General features: G+C 40.1%; 1 protein-coding gene across 1 annotated transcript in view; it reads left to right on the top strand.

Moving 5' to 3' along the window:
• Nucleotides 1-7,487: 7,487 nt before the first annotated feature.
• The window catches only part of LOC132187891 (pyrophosphate-energized membrane proton pump 2-like), a 20,656-nt gene continuing 8,339 nt past the window's right edge, over nt 7,488-19,804 (top strand). The window contains exons 1-3 of the mRNA XM_059602319.1: nt 7,488-7,671; nt 8,294-8,483; nt 11,132-11,335. Of these exons, the coding sequence (XP_059458302.1) occupies nt 8,391-8,483; nt 11,132-11,335 (297 nt within the window). The 5' untranslated portion in view covers nt 7,488-7,671; nt 8,294-8,390. The remainder of the gene's footprint in view (nt 7,672-8,293; nt 8,484-11,131; nt 11,336-19,804) is intronic.

Below are 19,804 nucleotides of genomic sequence, written 5' to 3'. Positions count from 1 at the left end.
AAATTTGCCAAAAAAACAGCTACTGGAAAAAAAAAAAAAAAAATTGTGGGAGCTTTGCCGGAGATTCGTTGGAAACATGCCGGAGCTTCAAAACTAGCCAGGGACAAGAAGAACAGACCGGCAGAACCAAAAACAGAAGAAAAAAAAAAGTGAAAAACATAACAGAAAGAGTAACAGTGGTTACAGAATCAATAGAGGGCCACATATTAACTTTTCAACAACTAAACATCAAATCGCCGGAATTTTTTTTTTTTTTTTATTTCGGATGGCCGATGCAACTTTTTCGGCCACCACAGAACATGTTGGCCATCACACCTAGGAACAAGAACTCGCATTCCAGCAGTAACGACAATGCTAGTTTTTTTTTCTTCACCGAAAGTATTCCAGTCACCACAAAACACAACAAAACTACTCTATGGAGCTTCTCAAAGGTACTGCCCGTGTGGGCCATGCCCACACAGGCAATTCTGCCGCTAACAAGAGAAAAACCCAACGATAAATTATCCAAGAATCAAAACACGCTCTGATACCATGTTAATATCTGTAGGAGGGGAGTTAGAGATGGAGAAGAGAGAATGGAGGCTAGTGCCTTTTGTTCATTCAACTTGTAAAACCTTAATATAAACATCACAATATATACACTAAACCTAAAGACATAAAGACCAAACTACCTCTAAACCCTAATGACAATAACACTTTTAACACTTACTCACAACACTTCTAACACTCCCCCTCAAGTTGGAGCATATACATCATATGAATCTTGCTTGGAAGATACAAGTAAATGAAAAGAAAAAAAAAACTAGAAAAACGTAAAACAATAATTAGAAAAACGTACACCAACACCAACACTCCCCCTCAAGCTGGAATAGCTTGGAGTTCATAATAGAAACAACAATATAATTAAATAAAACTTCAAAGCCGGTCAAAAAACTCGTCAAAAACTTGAACAAGCATTTGATCGGTTTTCGTCAAAAACACCAAGGCTGGTCAGATGCAACGATCACTTGATCGGTTCTCGCCGGAGAATCCAAGGTCGGTCAGAGACAACGATCTTGGGATTGGTTCTCGCTATAAAATACCAAGGACGGTCGGATGCAATAATCACTTGATGGGTTCTCGCCGGAGAATCCAAGGCCGGTCAGATACATCAATCACCAACAACAAACAAACAACAAATTTTTCACATGATTAACCAACAAGATTTGCCGGAAAAACAGCTATTGGAAAATAAATAAATAAATAAAATTTGCTAAAGTTTCGCCGGAGATTCACCGGAAAGACGTCGAAGCTTCAACATTGGTCGGGACAAGTAGAATACACCGGCAGAATGGGAGAAAAATAGTGAAAAACATAACAGAAACTGTAACTGGTGGCTCGCCGAAACTTGCTGGAGAAGACAGAAAACTCTGACCACTCCAAAAACTGTGGCTACAGAACCAATAGAGGGCCACATATTAACTTTGCAACAACAAAACATCAAACCGCCGGATTTTTGTTTTTTGTTTTTTCTTTCTAATGGCCACTGCAAGTTTTCTGGCCACCATATAACACTCCGACATCCACAGAACATGCAGGCCATCACACCCAGCAACAAGAACTCGCATTCTAGCAGCAACAACAATGCTAGTTTTTTTTTTTTCTTCACCGGAGGTATTCCAGTCACTACAAAACACAACAAAACTTCTCTATGAAGCTTCTAGAAGCCCACACGGGTAGTGCTGCTGGCAACAAGAGAAAAACCCAACGATAAATTATCCAAGAATCGAAACACGCTTTGATACCATGTTAATATTTGTAGGAGGGGGAGTTTGAGAGGGAGAAGAGAGAATGGAGGCTAGTGCCTCTTGTTCATTCAACTTATAAAACCTTAATACAAATATCACAATGTATAGACTAAACCTAAAGACACAAAGACCAAACTACCCCTAAACCCTAATGACAATAACACTTCTAACACACACTCACAACACTTCTAACACTCCCCCTCAACCAGGAGCATATACATAATATGAATCCAGCTTGGAAGATACATGTAAATGAAAAAGAACCAAAAAAAAAAAAAAAAAAAACTAGAAAAGCATACACCAATACCAATACTCCCCTTCAAGCTGGAACAGCTTGAAGTTCACAATACAAATAATAAGATAATTAATTAAATAAAACTTTAATGCCGGTCTAAAAACTCGTCGAAAACTTGAACAACCATTTGATCGGTTCTCGCCGAAAAATACCAAGGCCAGTTGGATGCAATGATCAATTGATTGGTTATCGCCGAAGAATCCAAGGCCGATTGGATACGATGATCTTGGGATTGGTTCTCGCTGTAAAACACCATGGCCGGTCGGATGCAACGATCACTTGATCAGTTCTAGCCGGAGAATCCAAGGTCGGTCGGATACATCAATCACCAACAACAAACAAACAACAATTTTTTTTGACATGATTAACCAACAAGATTCGCTGAAAAAATAGCTACTGAAAAAATAAATATATAAAATAAAATAAAATTTGCCGGAGCTTCGTGGGAGATTCGCTGGAAACACGCCGGAGCTTCAAAACTGGCTGTGGACGAGTAGAACACACTGGCAGAACCAAAAATAGAAGAAAAAGAATGAAAACATAATATAAACAATAATTGGAGACTTGCCGGAGCTCGCCGGAGCTCACCGGAGCTTGCCGAAACTCATTAGAGAAGACAGGAAACTCCAACCACTCCAAAAACAGTGGCTACATAACCAATAAAAGGCCACAAGTTAACTTTTCAACAACAAAACATCAAATCGTCGAATTTCTTTTTTCTTTTTGATGGCCGCTGGAACTTTTCTGGCCACCACATAACACTCTGGCCACCACAGAACATGCCGAACATCACACCCAGCAACAAGAACTCGCATTTCAGCAGCAACAACAATGCTGGTTTTTTTTTTTCTTCACTAGAGGTATTTCGGTCACTACAAAACACAACAAAACTGCTCTATGGAGCTTGTCGAAGGTACTACCCGTGTGGGCTAATTCCCACACAGTCAGTGTTGCTGGCAACAAGAGAAAAACCCAACGATAAATTATCCAAGAATCGAAACACGCTCTGATACCATGTTAATATTTGTAGGAAGGGGAGTTTGAAAGGAAGAAGAGAGAATGGAGGCTAGTGCCTCTTGTTCATTCAACTTGTAAAACCTTAATACAAACATCACAATATATAGACTAAATCTAAAGACGCAAAGACCAAACTACCCCTAAACCCTAATGACAATAACACTTCTAACACTCACTCACAACACTTCTAACATAATGAAACCCTAAAGCTACTAGAGGATAAAATCACCCAAGAAAAGAAATAAAATAAAGAAGCAGAATATAATAATTATGGGATTACTTCGGCACAAAGCATTTCCAAATATATGGAAATACTTAGTGCCGAAGAAAGACTAATAATGAGAATCTCCTAGATGGAAAATCAGGAGAATTAAAGAAGATATTATGCCGAATATCTTGTAAAACACAATCTGTCAATTAATCTCTTATTTCCTTATTGGACTTCATTCTTGATGAGTAATTAATTAATTATTGTCCGATGGACCCGACAAACCGTTTAGTCTGTTAACTTGTCCTACATCATTCTCCTCTACTTCCGAAAAACCCGTCCTCGAGTTACTGTCCATGTATAGGGCTATCTAGGGGATGAGACTAGAGCAATTCGCCAATGTTGATCTTCTTCCTTCTTCGAAACGGCACACTCTTGGTCCCCTTCAGTATAATGTTGGCTTTAATTGGGATCTGAATATTGCACCTTTATATCAACACTGTGTTTCATTTTCGACGGATTTGGACCATGCGGGGTTTGTACTTGAATCTTGTTCGCATCTGAGGACATTTTTGCCTCCTCCCTCTCATCATTTTCTGCTTCCACTTGACCCTTATGGCGGCAAAGTGAAAAGGAGTTCTTTGCTGTCTCCTTGGCACTGTCAACAAGCTTTGCATTGCTGAGGATAAGGAGTTTTGTGCTCCGTTCTTCCATTCTGTTGCAAGCGACATTTGCTGCAAAACACAAGTAATATGTTTTTTTTTTATCGGGTTTGGAATACTCACCTATAATATAGTCACTTTGGTTTTTGGGCTGAATCCCATCGTTTTCATGAGTCGTTAGAAATGATATCATACCCACCTAATACTCCAGGCCATATGATAGTGTAGCACTACATGACGTTGCCCAAACGAGGATATCAGAAATTTAAGAGGAGAAGTTTGTAACACCTCATTCCCATATTCGAAAGATGAGTAGCCCACATAGAGTGGGTGGTTTATAAAGATAGTTATGAGTGAGACCCACATTTCCTAGTTACTTGGTGAAACTAAGCTTTGTAAGAAATTCCAGGAAAGTTTCAAATTAACTAATCCTTTTGGGGTGAAAACGCAGATGTGACTAGGGTTTTTCCTAGGTCGTTACACCATTTGTCAGATATGAATATATTATCTTTGAAATTCAAACAAGTCACTTGTATCTGTGAGAATAATTTTGCCCTCCTTAACTCAAAACTTACTTTGCTTAAGTCAAATCTTCTCTTCTTCAACTCGAATCCTTTCATCCTCTCAAGCACCTGCTCTTTCCATAAGTTGCAGTTCCCTCTCAGTTGCTATCACTGTTCTTTTGTTCATTTGAGTTAGTAATCCCATGACAATCTCATCACCATTATCTTTGTTCTTTTGTTTGTTCAATCGCTCTTTTGTGGCTTTCCTACCCTCGAGTCTTGTTGGGATTGTTTGTGTAAATTTTAAAAAAAAATTATTTTTACACAGTGGAATAAAACACAATCCCCAAGATCTTTTGCCATCAAGACAAACATGTTTAGATTCAAGACAAACACATAAGTTAGATTACTTACATGTAGCTTTGGCATCTCCTAGGCATTGGGGCATAGGAGTGTGCATCCGTTTTTCCCATGGTGTGGGGTTGAGTAGATGAAGTTCTAGCAAGCTTGCGTACTCGAGGTATGAGTCAATACTTATCTCATCTTCATCGCGTTCTTTATGTCGTTGGTGAAGATGTTCTCCATTGTGTTCATGAAGAACTCCTTGGTAATCTTGAAATTCATTAAGAACTTCAAGATCTTTGAACAATTGAGGAGAAAATTCATCCATTAGATCTTTTCTTTGATGACTGAATATGACTGTGAGTGTTGGCTCACATAATTTTCTGAAGAAATAGAGAAAACTAGAAGCAACACTTTGAAAGAGAAAATCTTTTCTTAGGCTGTGTATTACTCTATGGAGAGTGGAGTATGTTCTGTTTTCACAAAATCACAAACTTTTGAATTAGTCCATTGTTTCTCTTATGGCACCTCTATTTATAATATTGGGGTCCTAAGAGAACAAGGAAAATAAGCAATGTGGGACTAGGATTGAAAATCCGAGTCTAACAAGGAAGTAGGCAATAAGTGAAAATTACACTCTTTGCCACTATACAAAGTGGCCGGCCATGGGGGTAGAATATTCTCTCCCCATGCACTATCAAACCACCACTCCATGCCATCCTTGCGATTCTGTCTAGTACCATCCCATCTCACTAGCACTTCCACCGAAATTGTCAGCGCCACCGTTCAGTTCTTGGCTCAGCAATTTGAGAAGAAGAAGAAGAAGAAGAAGACGTTTCGCTTGCTATGTTTGGATTAGTAAGAGAAAAAAAAAAAGATTAAAGGAAGAAGAAGTTTCATCTACTATCTTTGGTTCAGAAAGACAAAGAGGACAAAAAACTAATAATAATAATAATAATAAAGTGGTTTTGGTGAAGGACCTTGGTCAGCCGATCAAAGAATTTGAGTTAAAGGAGCTTAATTTCACATGTTTCAATATATATATATATAACTCTAAATTATGAAAATGTCCCGACCAAGTCTTAGAGGTGTCCTAACCGAGTCTTGCAAGGACCCCACTGCGACTCTCTAGGGACCCGCCCGAACCCCACCTAGACCATATCGAGACCCTGTCGGGATCAGCCCAGGACCTTGCAGGACCCGCCCAAGACCCGACATGGACATTTTCGTAATTTGGTGTTTGATATGATTTTGTGTACAAACCAAATGCCTAAAAATATTTTATAGGAAAATGTTTTTTGCTGAAAACATTTTTCGATGCCGAGGACCCGATCGAGACCTGCCTAATTTTCCATACATGCCAACTATCGGAAAATGTTTTCTAAGAAATCATTTTCAAGGAAAATATTTTCCGCCGAAAATATTTTTCGACATTGAGTCCCAGGGGATCTTGATCAAGTCCCGACAGGGTCTTGGGTAGGTTCCGATGGGATCCTGGTCAAGTCCCCGCGAGGTCCCAGCTGGTCCCGGTCAAGTCCTGGGTGAGTCACGGTCAGGTCTGATTGGGTCGCGGGTGGGTCCTAAGCGAGTCCTGAAGGAGTTTTGAGCGGGTCCTGGGAGAGTCCCGATCAAGTCCTGGGCGGGTCCCGGGTAGGGACAGGCGGGGTTCTGGGTAGGTCCCAAGTGGTTCCTCGACAGATCCAGGGCGAGTCCTAGTCAAGTCCAGGGCAGGTCCTTGCTAGGTGCCAGTCGGGCCTTGGGTGAGTCCCGGTCAATTCCCGGGCATGTCCAGTCGGGTATCGAGCAGGTCGGGTCGGGTCTCGGTCAAGTCCCGAGTGGGTCTTGGTCAGGTCCCGACTGGGTCCCATGCAGGTCTAGAGGGGTTCCAATCGGGTCCTAGTCAAGTCTCGAGTTGGGTTGTGGGTGGGTCTTGGCAGGGTCTGTCGATTTGAGAATGAGATATTCAAAGTCGGAAAATAGTTTACGGTTTTCAAAAATGGAAACCATTTTTCGAAAATTAAAGAAGAATTTTTGGTCAAAGGAAAAATATTTTCCGTAAATCATTTTACGGTAAAATAAACGGAGCCTTATATCAAAGTCGAAGCGTAAATGCCATATTTGTTAATGACTTGTTTTTTTTTGTTTCGAAGTTAAAGACATTAAAAATAATCCAAAATACTTCTTAAAATACAATAATTTTTTTTTTTTTTTTTATATAACATTAGAACATTTTTTTTTTATAAAAAAAATCCCTCAAAACAAATTAACAAACATACCAATTCTTTATATATATAAAATTTTCAGTTGACACGAGAAAAATTAAAATTTATAAGTAATTACTGCTCCCTCCTTCGTTATCTTTTTGTTTTCGGGCATATGTGAGCAGAATTTGAAGACATGAATCTCAAAGCATCTCAATTGGTTTGTAAAAAACATATTTATTAGGAAAAGGTGAAACCATAGTTGGAAAGGATAATTGGTGTCGCATAATTATTCCAATTGATCATTACGTGGCTGAACGCAATTGGACAGTTGACGTGCCACCCCAACACACGGAGGACAGTTCACCATATACAGCACAGGGAAATTGAATATGCACAAAAAGGAAAAATTCCTTCTCCATTGACTTTCGCTCATTCACCCAATAATACGTCGCATATTACTACTAGTCCTGCCACTTTCAGATCTAACAGATAATTTATAAACAAAAAATAAATAAAATAAATACGAGCTCTCCCTGAAAACGCTCTCCTCCTCTGCGGAATCACGCTGAGTTAGAGAGAGAGGCTCAGAAGAGCAGAGAGATTGCTGCGTTGGTTGCGGTTACAGAGGCATTGCTCTGAGCGCTTATTGTCTGGTAAGTACTCCGGTACGGTGCCGTTTTGGTTCTTAGATCTCTCTCTCTCTGCATTCTCTTTTCGTTCCTGGAATTAGAATTCCGGTATTAGCAGATCGTGGAATTTGGTTCTCGTTGGTAATCTGGCCTCTCTGGGCTGGCTTGAGTTCGTGCTACCTCGTCTGTAATCGAGCTTTATTATTGTTATTATTATTATTTTTTTTGATAATTATTATTGTTATTATTATTAATCATTGTTATAGTTATTTCGGATCTTAGGGTTTGGTGCCTTTGAGTTTGTGAAATTTTGTGCTCTGTTAAGTAGGTGAGACAATGAGGTTTCAGGGAATGATCGTTTTAATAGAAAAAGGATGTCTGATATTTGTTGTGGATTAGTTTCTCTGGGTTTTTCATTTTCTGTCTGTTTGGTTGCTGAAATAAGAAAAGTTGTGTTGTGTTTTTATTTTTATTTATTTTTTCTGTTGTCTACATTTTCTCGGAGCTTTCAAATTCTGTTACTGTTTGCCTATCTTTCTGCATGTATATATATAGGTTTTGAGTTTAGTAATTCCGTAATTATTGAATGCTGAGTGTGAGTTTTATAATGATACTGAGATTTGATCGACTTTGAATTCTGGAACAGTAGTAGCCGCAGCAGAACATTCAAAATTCAGCGACCAAGTTCAGGGGGCGACCTGCCCCAGGTTCGGAGGGTGAATTCAACCACTCTTACGGTGGTCATGGATGAAGAGTTGGAGAATGGTAATCTCGGGCCCTATGCGGACAGGCCTAGGACTTTTCCCAACATGCGTAGCAAGGCTTATAACCCATTGGTGAGGACCTTATTTGTATAAACGAGTTTTAATGCGAATTAGTATATGCTCAGTTGTAACCACTGTTATGTATATTTATTTATTTTGTGGGTAAATATAAATACAAATCATTCATTTGTATGGGATTGAACCCATTTCCTTATATGCTCATTTTTGTAGAAAAAGGGTCTAATATATGTGCAAGAGAAATGCTATACAACACACTTTTATCCTACTTTGCTGGTGTAGCACTGCTAATCAGCCTTTGGATCAACAATTGTTTCTTTTAAAAAAAAGATCCAAGGGTTGAATGACAATGCTACATCAACAAAGTGGGAGAAAAGTGTAGTGTATATCATTACTATATGCTTAGAGATGTATAATGATTATGTATTTCTTTTTTCCTAGTAAAATTGATGCATGCTTTTGTTTCTTCTTACAACAAGTTTAGGATTTTGTCTTTGCCTTTTTTGGGCCGTTGCAGTAAGCAAGTTTACTTAGTGTGCTTATGATGGACATAAATTTTCCACAAGCTGGGTTGGAGGAATTCTTTCAACCCAATCTCTAAAAGTGACATGTCCCTTGAACATATGAGAAGGACATGTTTTTTAACTAATCTGATTAAAAAAAAATGTAAGAAGTACATGCTGTTCAAAAAATGTGCTTTTCATAGGCTAAAGAAGACATGTTACTTTTAAAAACTACTTTGGAGGAAAATTCCTCCAACTAGTTTGTAGGAAATTTTGTTCACTTATGATTTGTGACTGGTATGATAGAAATGTATGGCGTTGGTGCTACTCATCTTCCCAATATAGGACTGAAGTGTTACAAGTAGTTCTCACTTTTCTAATTTTCTGGAATTTTGTTCTTTTCCCCCACCTTAGTGGATGTCTTTCTTGTATGGTAACGACGCAGGGAAAAATGCTAGTCACATCTGTGCTATCACTCCAAAATAACTAGTTAGTTTGGAGCTTCTTAGAATCACTTGTAATGCCTAGTTTCACCTAGTAAGTAAACAAACAATGTGAGACTTAGCATCCATGATCATATCTCATAAACCACCCACTCTTTATGTTTTTTACTTATCTTCCCAATATGAGACTGAAATGTTACAAACTTCCCTCTTAAACCCCAACGTCCTCGTTAGGGCAATGCTATGTGGTGTTGACAATACCACATGGTGCATTACTAGGTGGCTCTGATACCATTTGTAACAACTCATAAAAAAGCGCTAGCCACATGTGCGCTATCACCCCAAAATGATTAGTTAATTTGGAGCTTCCTATAATCACTTATAAAGCTTAGTTTTCACCTATTAAGTAAGCAATGCTGGACTTAGCACCTATGAGTATCTCTTATTAACCACCTACTCTATATGTGCGTTACTCATCTTCTCAATATGGCACCAAAGTGTTACATGTATACTCCCTGTGTACTTGGTGGTGCCCCTTTATGCTTTCTAATAAGATTGATTACTTATCAAAAAAATAGAAAACTAGCATATTGTTGAAGAAACGTAGCACAAATAATTGTAGATGAGGATCTAGAAAGAATCAAATTTGAGGAGGATTCACATTAGAGGAAAGATAAGAAGATGAAATTTATAGGATTTTCTTTTTCTTTTTTGAATGAGATATTTATCAAAAAAAAAAAAAAAAACAAAAGGGAGAGAAAATTCCATTGATGTTCTCGAGCACTTCAGCCCCCGTCATTGGCAGCCACTTGCAGTAAACATAAATAAGGACAGGCCTGCTGCGCTTATACTATAGAGAAATATGGTACAAGTCACTAATATAGAGTAATATGGTACAAGTCACTAATATAGAGTAATATGGTACAAGTCACTAATATAGAGAAATATGGCACAAGTCACTAAAAAGCTTGGGTTTGTGATCTAGGTGTTGGGGAGATGTATTAGGAGAATCTGCATGAAAGATATGCGACCTTAATGGAAGTTTCCATTTACTTCTAAACTAGGAAGAGTTTTCCTCTTTACATGTGCGAATTCTAGGAGAACACTTTTTTTCGGGGGGTGTTACAAATTTAGATTAGTAGTTTTCCAAGTGAAAAATACTTTCAGATAATGAATCATTTCGCTGCCAATGCAACCAGACACCATAGCTATTGTTTCTTCTTTCTTCAATTGGAGTTGGTGAGGGAAAAATCAACCTTCATGGATAAGCTTCTTGGCTTTGCTGATTTTGATTTCCAATTCAGGAAGCCTTACAGGCTTTCTCCTGCAACCACTTGTCTGTGTCACTGAATTGCTTCAAGTTAATGCCATGCCATTCTCTTGAAGGTGTGGATTTGGGCTTCTTGAACTCATATTTGATGAGCTTTTCACAGACTTCTACAACCTGGTGTGACAATTAATAGCTTTGAACTGGCATTGCAACTTAGCATGGTCAGAGTTAGATAAAATAAGTGAACTATTTCTAAATAACTGTGGCCTAAATGAAATGATCGTCATGACTGGTGAGAATTCTGATTACTTTCATGTCAACTTAATAATTTTTATTTTGTGCTGAAGTGCAGGTGTTAACTTCTTGTTTCTGTTTTGTTTTTAATGTGATGTCATGGCGTTTTGAAATATTCTTGTTTCATCACTTGTAGTTTTTTGTTTGGATTTCCCTTGTGTGTATAAAATATTAAGTTGTTCCATTTTGCAGATATTTCGGATTCTCTTGGGAATAAATGTCCGAGTTCTTTTGGTACTCCTACTCTTGGGATTTGGAGCAGTCTTTTACATGGGAGCAAGAACATCTCCCATCATCGTGTTTGTCTTTTCAGTTTGTATCATCAGCTTCCTTTTTTCAATATATCTGACTAAGTGGGTCCTCTCAAAGGATGAGGGGCCTCCTGAGATGGTTCAGGTATGTCTATTTCCATATCTTTTGGTTGTGATGTTATGTCTTTTTTATTTCTTTATTATTTTTATTGTTGATGATCAGTTGGTTGTTTAATATTATGTTTACTATAACTCAATTTGTTCACATCTTTGTATACTCGAGCGTGGGGGACAAATTCAATTGAGTTTTCAAGGGAGATTGGGTTTCTATAGGTTCTATTTGCTGTCTATATGCCTGGAGACTACCATGTATCATATGGACTTGCAATTTACTTCTATTTTTCATTTTGAAAAATAAGATACAGTGTCTTTGTTTGTACAAAAATTTAAAGGATCCCTTTCTATATTCTTTGGTTACTAAAAAAGAATATTCTATAAAGAAGTGGGGAAAAAACAAACATGAAAATGAAATGGAATATATACAAATGATTGAATACATGTTTTTGCAGCCTGATAGTGATCAGGGACTTCTCTTATGAATTAGCAATGGACAAAAACGTTTGGGTTATATACTAGATTGGAGCAATGGTGTCTATGGATTTGACAAGTTTGGGAGTTGGGTTTTTTGGAAGATTGTTGCAGAATTTGCACTTAGTGAACTAGTGACTATGAGGCAATCAGAGAACATGTGTTGGATAGTTCTGTTAAATTCTAAGTTGAAATCACATCTATTTCTTTGGTAGCCCACAGTGAGATTCAATTCAAGTGAAAAGCGCTTAACAAAACTCCATTCTAATTCAAACTGGTTTTCGTGTGTTGTCAACTAAACCATATATTGATGGTTTTCTGGATCTTATTCATAGATGTTTAACGGAGGTTGTGCTTGGTGTATAGTTAGTTACATTTGGATGTTTTGGAATGATTAATTAAAAATAAATAAATACGGCGGAAGGAAGTTCATGCTGGATGCTTTTCATATTGCAGCTTGATGGAGTTATGAAGAATAGGAGTTTGATTTGTGCAGCATTGATTTAGATTGATCCCCAAAATTAATTTATACTATATTTCTCACAATAGGATTTGCAATCTATTAAACAAGTTAGTTGATAGATTGCAAAGGATTTCTCTGACAATAGCAACGTTTCGTTTGGAGGTATCAAATACATTAGTTTGAGGAAAACTTTAGAAAAGTTACAGGTGGAGATTGGAGTGTGTTTGGACCGTATGGACCTGGGTAAGTGTTTTTCTTGTGAAGGTGGACTTCCGAGTCATGGGTCTATTGCAAGCCAGCCTTAGTGATTTGGGGGGAGTCCATAAAGCTCAGTCCAGTAAGAATTTGGGCAGGGCTCATTTGGTGGGTGCAGGACCCAAAAGAACCTTTAAGTCTAAGAGGAGAGCTGCTAGGCTGCCTTCTAGGGCCAAGAAGCTTCAGATGGCCTGGGCGGCGAGCAAGGTTGGTGATCCAGGCGCTTCATCCTCTGCCGCTGGGTCTCAAGTATCCCAGAGTCAGCCGCTGGCAGGTTTTCCGGCATACTCTGAGACTATATCAGGTGCGGCAAGGCTGGGCTTGTTGGGGAAGGTGCCTTTAAGCGCGGGATTGGAGCTGGCTGGTACTGCGGTTGGCTGTAAACAATCGGGATTGTTGGCCCAGATGTCGAGATCTATGGAGAAGGCAGTGATGAGGGTGGGTTTGGGCTTGGCTAGAGTTTTGGGCGGCAGTAGAGTCCCTGAAATTTTGTCTCAACCTCTAGGGGTGCCGGCGGTGGGGGTTTTTCTTCAGGCTCTATCATCAGTGGCTGTTTCTGGGGGTATTTCTGTCAGTGAGGGGGTTGAGCTTGGGGTTGTAGGTTTAGATGTGGTTAGGGGTGAGGCGCCTAGGCTTGAGGGTTCTACAAACTCCATTTCCTTGGGAATTTGTGAGCAAAGGCAGGCATTCTGGACTTTGGATTTTTTGTGGCAGCTTTGGATGTTGGGATGGTAGAGGGGGTGGAGGGGATGGCAGAGGATTGTTTGGAAGTTCCATTGGGCCTTGGTAATGTGTCGGACAGTGGGTGTTTTCAGACTAGTTTGGAGGTGTTTAACTCTCCACGTTCAATGGAGAATCAGCTCCACTAGTTTCAGAGACTAATTTGGCAGGATTGGAATTGGAGGTGTACGTGGTGGAGGAGCATACCCCACAGTTTTGTTGTCCAGCTTTGGAGTTTTTGGGGAAGGAGGGGTCTCAATCCGCTGAGAGGGCCCTGAAGCTAGTAGAGGAGTTTAGCCATTGTGTTGGTCTTTCGTGTGAAGGGTATGTAGGGAAGCTATCGGCGTTGTTTACGGATATTATTGCAAATAATGAAGAGAAGGGAGCGGCTGCGGCCTCAAATGCGGGAAAGAAAGGTAAGAGAGAACTCAATAATCTTTTCTATTCCATTAATTATGATGTTCACAATGGAAGTGCTTGTCGGGATAGGGTCAAGGGGAGGGTTCAAAGAGATTATTCATATTTATTGTAATGTGAGAGGGTTGAATGAGGGTGGTAAGTGTTTGAGGGTGAAAAATCTACTTAGGCAATGGAAGGTGGCCATTGTATGTCTTCAAAAGATGAAAATGGAGTACATTTCCAGCAGTTTTGTGAGAAACTTGTGGGGTTGTCATTATGCCGATTGGTGTTATGTTGCTTCTAGAGGGGCTTCCGGTGACATTTTGTTAATGGGTGGTCACGAAGCTAGAGGTTTGTGTGGGAGAGTTTGTTGCAGCCTGTTCTTTTAGAAATGTGGAGGATGATTTTGTTTGGACCTTTGCGGGAGTCTCTAGCCCTAATCTTTGATAATATTAGATGTCTTCTCTGGGAGGAATTGGTTGGGCTTATTAGCTGGTGGGATTTGCCGTGGTGTATTGGTGGTGATTTCAATGTCACCCATTTCCCAAGCAAAAGGTCGGGGGGAGTGCGTCTCAATCTAGCGATGACAGAATTTTTGAACTTCATCTCCGAGTAGGGGCCTATGGATCTTCCCCTTGCGCGGGTGGGTGGATGTTTACATGGTCCCAACACTTCCTCTTGGTCTATGATTGATCGCTTCTTAGTGTCTCCAGAATGGGAAGTTAGATATCCCGGTTTGCTTCAAAAGAGGATGCGTAGATTGTGCTCTAATCATTTTCACATCTTGCTTGACTGTGGTTGCTTCCTAAGGGGAAAGAGGCCTTTTAAGTTTGAGAATATGTGGTTGAAAGCTGATGGGTTTGTGGATAGGGTGCGGTCTTAGTGGTCGTCTTATATCTTCCATGGTACTCCAAGTTATATTTTGGCTCAGAAGCTTCAGGCTTTAAAGGTGGATATCAAAAGATGGAATGAACATGAATTTGGCAATGTCAGTGCTCTTTGCAAGGAGAGAGTTGAAGAACTGAAGGCTATGGATAGATTGGAAGAAGGGAGAGATTTAGGTGAAGAAGAGAAGGAAATGAAAAGGGTGATTATTAGTGAGTTGGAGATCTCTCTTTTACAAGAGGAAATTAGTTGGAGGCAAAAATCCAGGATCCACTAGCTTCAGGAGGGTGATAAGTGCACTAAAGTTTTTCCATCGGATTGCCAATTCGAATAGAAGATGCCATTCCATTGAGTCTTTATCTATTAATGGCTCTCTTTCGTCCAATCAAGCCGCCATTTGAGACCATGTTGTGCATTTCTATGAGTTCTTGTTCTCTGAACGTTGTAGTTGGAGGCCTAGGTTGGATGATCTTGCTTTTGATTCTTTGGGGGCGGTGAGGCCTCTCTGCTAGAAGTTCCTTTTGAGGAAAGGGAGGTGTTGGAGGTGGTGAAAGGCATAGATAGAGATAAGGCTTCAGGTCTGGATGGCCTCTCTATGGCTTTCTTCCAAGATTGCTGGGAAGTGATCAAGGATGATATTATGGCGGTTTTTCCAGATTTTTATGTTTGTGGTAAGTTTGAAAAAAGCTTTAATGCTATTTTTATCTCTTATTTCGATGGTGCTTGGGGCTTCCGAGCTTAAGGAGTTTCATCTTATTTGTCTTGTGAGTGGGATCTAGAAGATTATTGCAAAAGTTCTCGCTAATAGGATTAGAAGGGTTGTTGATAGGATTCAGTTCTTATTGCAAATGAGTGCTTGGATGTCGTATCAAATATGGTGAACCAGGGCTGCTTTGTAAACTGGATATGGAGAAGGCTTATGATCATATTGATTGGAAGTTTCTTTTGTATTTACCCAGGAGGTGTGGGTTTGGTGAGAAATGGTGTTCCAAGATAGAGCGTTGTATATCGATTGTCCGCTTTTCCGTGTTGATTAATGGCACTCCTTCCGGATTCTTTAGAAGCTCTCAAGGGGTAAGGTAGGGTGATTCTTTGTCTCCTTTTTTGTTTGTCATTGTTATGGAGACGTTTAGCAGGATGATTGTTGCTTCTGTTGATGGTGGTTTTATCTCTGGCTTTTCAGTGGGACCAAGATTGTCTGAGAGGGTTAACATTTCTCACCTCTTGTTTGCAGATGATACTTTGGTATTCCATGGGCCGAATCTTGATCAAATTCATTCCATTAAAGCTTTACTTGTATGCTTTGAAACTGTTTTTGGTTTGAAGGTAAATTTGGCCAAATCAGCTTTGGTTCCGGTAGGCGATGTGGATAATGTGGGTGATTTGGTTGGTGTATTGGGTTGTGGAACGGCCTCTTTGCCTTTGAAGTATTTCCGTCTCCCTTTGGGGCCCTCCTTTAAGGCCAAGTCCTTTTGGGATGACATTATGGAAAAGATTGATCGCAGGTTGGCAAGTTGAAAAATGATGAAGGGTAGGGTCACTCTTATTAAGAGTACTCTCTCTAATCTTCCTACTTATCTTTTGTCTCTCTTCCCTATACCTGCTTCTATGGCCAAGCGAATAGAGAAGCTTCAACGTGATTTTTTAGGGGTGGATTAAGTGAAGAGTGTAAGTATCATCTGGTCAGTTCGGACAACGTTTGTTCCCCTATCTCTGAAGGTGGTTTAGGGATCAGGAACCTAAGAGTGTTCAACTGAGCTCTGTTAGGGAAGTGGCTGTGGCGTTATGCGCATGAGAGAGAGGTCTGGTGCAGAATTGTCGTGGATGCCAAGTTTGGTTCTGAGTGGGGTGGTTGGCATTTCATTAACACTCTTGGGCCGCAAAGGGTGGGGCGTTGGAGGTATATTAGTACGGGATGGCGGTTGTTTTCTAGCCACATCAAATTTGATCCAGGTGATGGGTCCAAAATTAAATTATGGGATGATGTGTGGTGTGGAGCCTCGAGTCTCAAGGAAGTTTGTCCAGGCCTACACAACATAGCTAGTGTGAAGGATGCGTCTATTGCTGCCAATATGGATTTTACGAGTGGGTCCCTTCAATGGAATGTTAGTTTCATTCGGTTGGTTCATGACTGGGAACTGGAAGTGCTAGCTTTGTTCTATACTTTGTTGTATTCACAATGAATGAAATGGGAAGGGGAGGACAAAATTTGGTGGGTTCTATCTAGTAAGGGGAAATTCGATGTTAGATCATTCTATAATATTCTTGCAATCAAGGAGGCTAGTCCTTTTCCTTGGAAGAGTATTTAGCGTACAAAGGCCATTTCGAGAGTGGCTTTCTTCATTTGGACGGCGGTGTTAGGGAAGATTTTTACCATTGACAATCTTAGAAAGAGAAATCTTATTGTGATCAATAGATGGGGAGACTATCGATCACCTTCTTCTTCACTGTGAGATTGATTGTACTTTATGGTATGCTATTTTTAGTCGGTTTGGGTTGTCGTGGGTAATGCCTAGTAGTGTGGTGGGTTGTTTGCTTGTTGGTGGTCGGGCGGTCGTTCTCGGAGTGCTATTGTGTGGAAAATGGTTTCTCTTTGCCTCATGTGGTACTTATGGCTAGAAAGGAATGCAAGATGTTTTGAGGACTCTGAAAGACCCTTGGAGGAGCTCATGGCCTTATTCTTTTATACTGTTTTCACTTGAACAATAGCTTGGCTCACTCCATTAGTGATTAGTTATTTTGATTTCCTTGTTCTTTTTTCTTTTTCTAATTAGGCGTTCCTCTTGTATACTTCTTGTGTACTAGGGTTGCGCTCCTCTGCGTTTTTTGTTATATAAACATTACTTATCGAAAAAAAAACTATTCCAATTGAAATCTTGTAGTTGCAGGATTAAGTTTCTTCTAATGAAGAAGATAATGTTACAATCCCTTTATACATGGAGGGGGGGTGGCATGGAATAGTTTGCCTATTTCTAAATTTTATGAGTTCTTGGAATTTTGTTCTTTTTCTCTACTTTAGGGGTTCTCTTATATATTTCTTGTGTACTAGAGTTGTGCCCCTTTATACTTTGAATGAATTTACATTACGTAAACAAAAAAGTTTATTAACCTCAAAGTTTTGGTCTTGGTCTAAACATAATTGTTGAGATGTTTTTTTTTTTTGATAAGTAATAATGATATAAAAGAGCGCAAAGGGGCGCAACCCATATACACGGGAAGTATAAACAGAGAGCGCCTAGGAGGGAGAGAAATGAAAAAGAAAATCAGAGAAACTAATCACTAAAGGAGCTAGCCAAGCGGCCGTCCAAGAGTAAAGAGTACAGAAGAAGAAATGAGTCAATTCCTCTATGGTCCTAGTGGAATTTTCAAAACATCTAGCATTTCTTTCATTCCAAATGCACCACATAAGACAGAGGGATCATCTTCCAAACAACCGCGCTTCGAGAACGACCTCCCGACCACCAACTAGCAGAAAAGGCCCTCACCCGGCGAGGCATGACCCAGTGCAACCCGAACCGCTGAAAAATCGTGTGCCAAAGAGCACTTGCAAGCTCACAGTGGAGAAGAAGATGATCGGCTGACTCTCCGGTCTTCTTGCACATACAACACAACTCCACAACCACTATGTTCCTCTTACGCAGCATATCATGAGTCAAAATTTTGCCTAAGGCCGCTGTCCAACCGAAAAAAGCCACCCGCTGAGGCGCCTTAGTACGCCATATGCTCTTCCAAGGAAACTCCTCTTGATTAGAAATGGCCAAGGCCTTATAGAACGATTTAACCTCAAACTTGCCCTTCTTGGACGGAGCCCAGCAAATACGATCTACGCTGCCTAGGGAAACCTTGCAAGAATACAACCGATCAAAAAAAGGAGAAACCAAATCCATCTCCCAATCTTGTACCTATCGTATGAAAATGACATTCCACTCAACAACCCCATTCCTTCCAATAAAATTATCCTTTACCCAAGCTTCTTTGTGTCTGGTGATACTGTATAAGGATGGAAAAGCTTGCTTCAAGGAATTGTCCCCACACCAAATATCATGCCAAAATCGGACTTTCGAACCCTCCCCCACCTCAAATCGAGTACTTTTGGCAAAGAAATTCCACCCTTTCCGAATATGCTTCCATAGCCCCACACCATGAGAGCCCGAAACCTCATTCGTGCACCACCCACCTTCTTGGTCTTCATACTTAGCTTTGATCAACTTACACCAAAGCGCCTCGTTCTCATTTGCATATCTCCAAAGCCATTTCCCCAAAAGAGCTTGGTTAAACTGATGCATCTTCCGAATGCCAAGACCATAACGAATAGGGGTACAAACTTGGTCCCAACTTACTAGATGCAACTTGGGCTCATCCCCCATTCCTCCCCACAAGAAATCTCTCTGGACTTTCTCAATCCTTTTAGCTACACTAACAGGAATCGGAAATAGAGATAAAAAGTAAGTCGGAAGGTTAGCCAAAGTGCTCTTAATGAGGGTTAAGCGACCTCCTTTAAAAAGGTACATTCTCTTCCAACCTGCCATCTGACGCTCCATCTTTTCGATCACTTCATTCCACATAACCGTATCCTTATAAGACGCCCCAAGAGGGAGGCCCAAATATTTCATAGGCAAATCGGCAACACTACACCCAAGAATGTTAGCTAAGCCCCCAATATTCTCCACCTCACCAAGAGCCACAATCTTCGACTTTCCAAGATTCACTCTCAAACCCGAAACAACTTCAAAACATAAGAGAATGAGACGAACATACCGGATTTGCTCGATAGAATCTTCACAAAAAATCAAAGCATCATCCGCAAATAAGGAGTGAGAAATCATCAACTCTGACAAGACCCTATTTCCCACCGAAAAACCAGTCAAAAGGCCTTGGTCAACCGTCGCATTCACCATCTTACTCAAAGCCTCCATAACAAGCACAAACAATAACGGTGAGAGAGGATCCCCTTGCCTGATTCCCCTCGAACTGTTAAAGAACCCTTCCGGAGAACCATTCACAAGAATGGAGAATCTTACTGTCTTAATACACCATTCTATCCAAGCCCTCCACTTCTCGCCAAAACCACATCTATGCAGCAAATATAAAACAAAGTCCCAATTTACATGGTCATAGGCCTTTTCCAAATCCAATTTACAAAGAACACCTGGCACCCCTGATTTCATGCGACTAACCACACATTCATTTGCAATAAGAACGAAATCTAGGATTTGCCGGCCCCCAATAAAAGCATTTTGAGAATAGGAAATGACCTTATCCAAAACAGTTTTCATCCTACTGGCAAGAACCTTAGACACAATT

This window comes from Corylus avellana, chromosome ca7 (genome assembly GCF_901000735.1).
Source record: "Corylus avellana chromosome ca7, CavTom2PMs-1.0".
In the NCBI taxonomy this organism is placed as follows: domain Eukaryota; kingdom Viridiplantae; phylum Streptophyta; class Magnoliopsida; order Fagales; family Betulaceae; genus Corylus; species Corylus avellana.
Note: the sequence above shows the minus strand (reverse complement) of the source record. Positions and strands in the feature narration are given on the sequence as shown.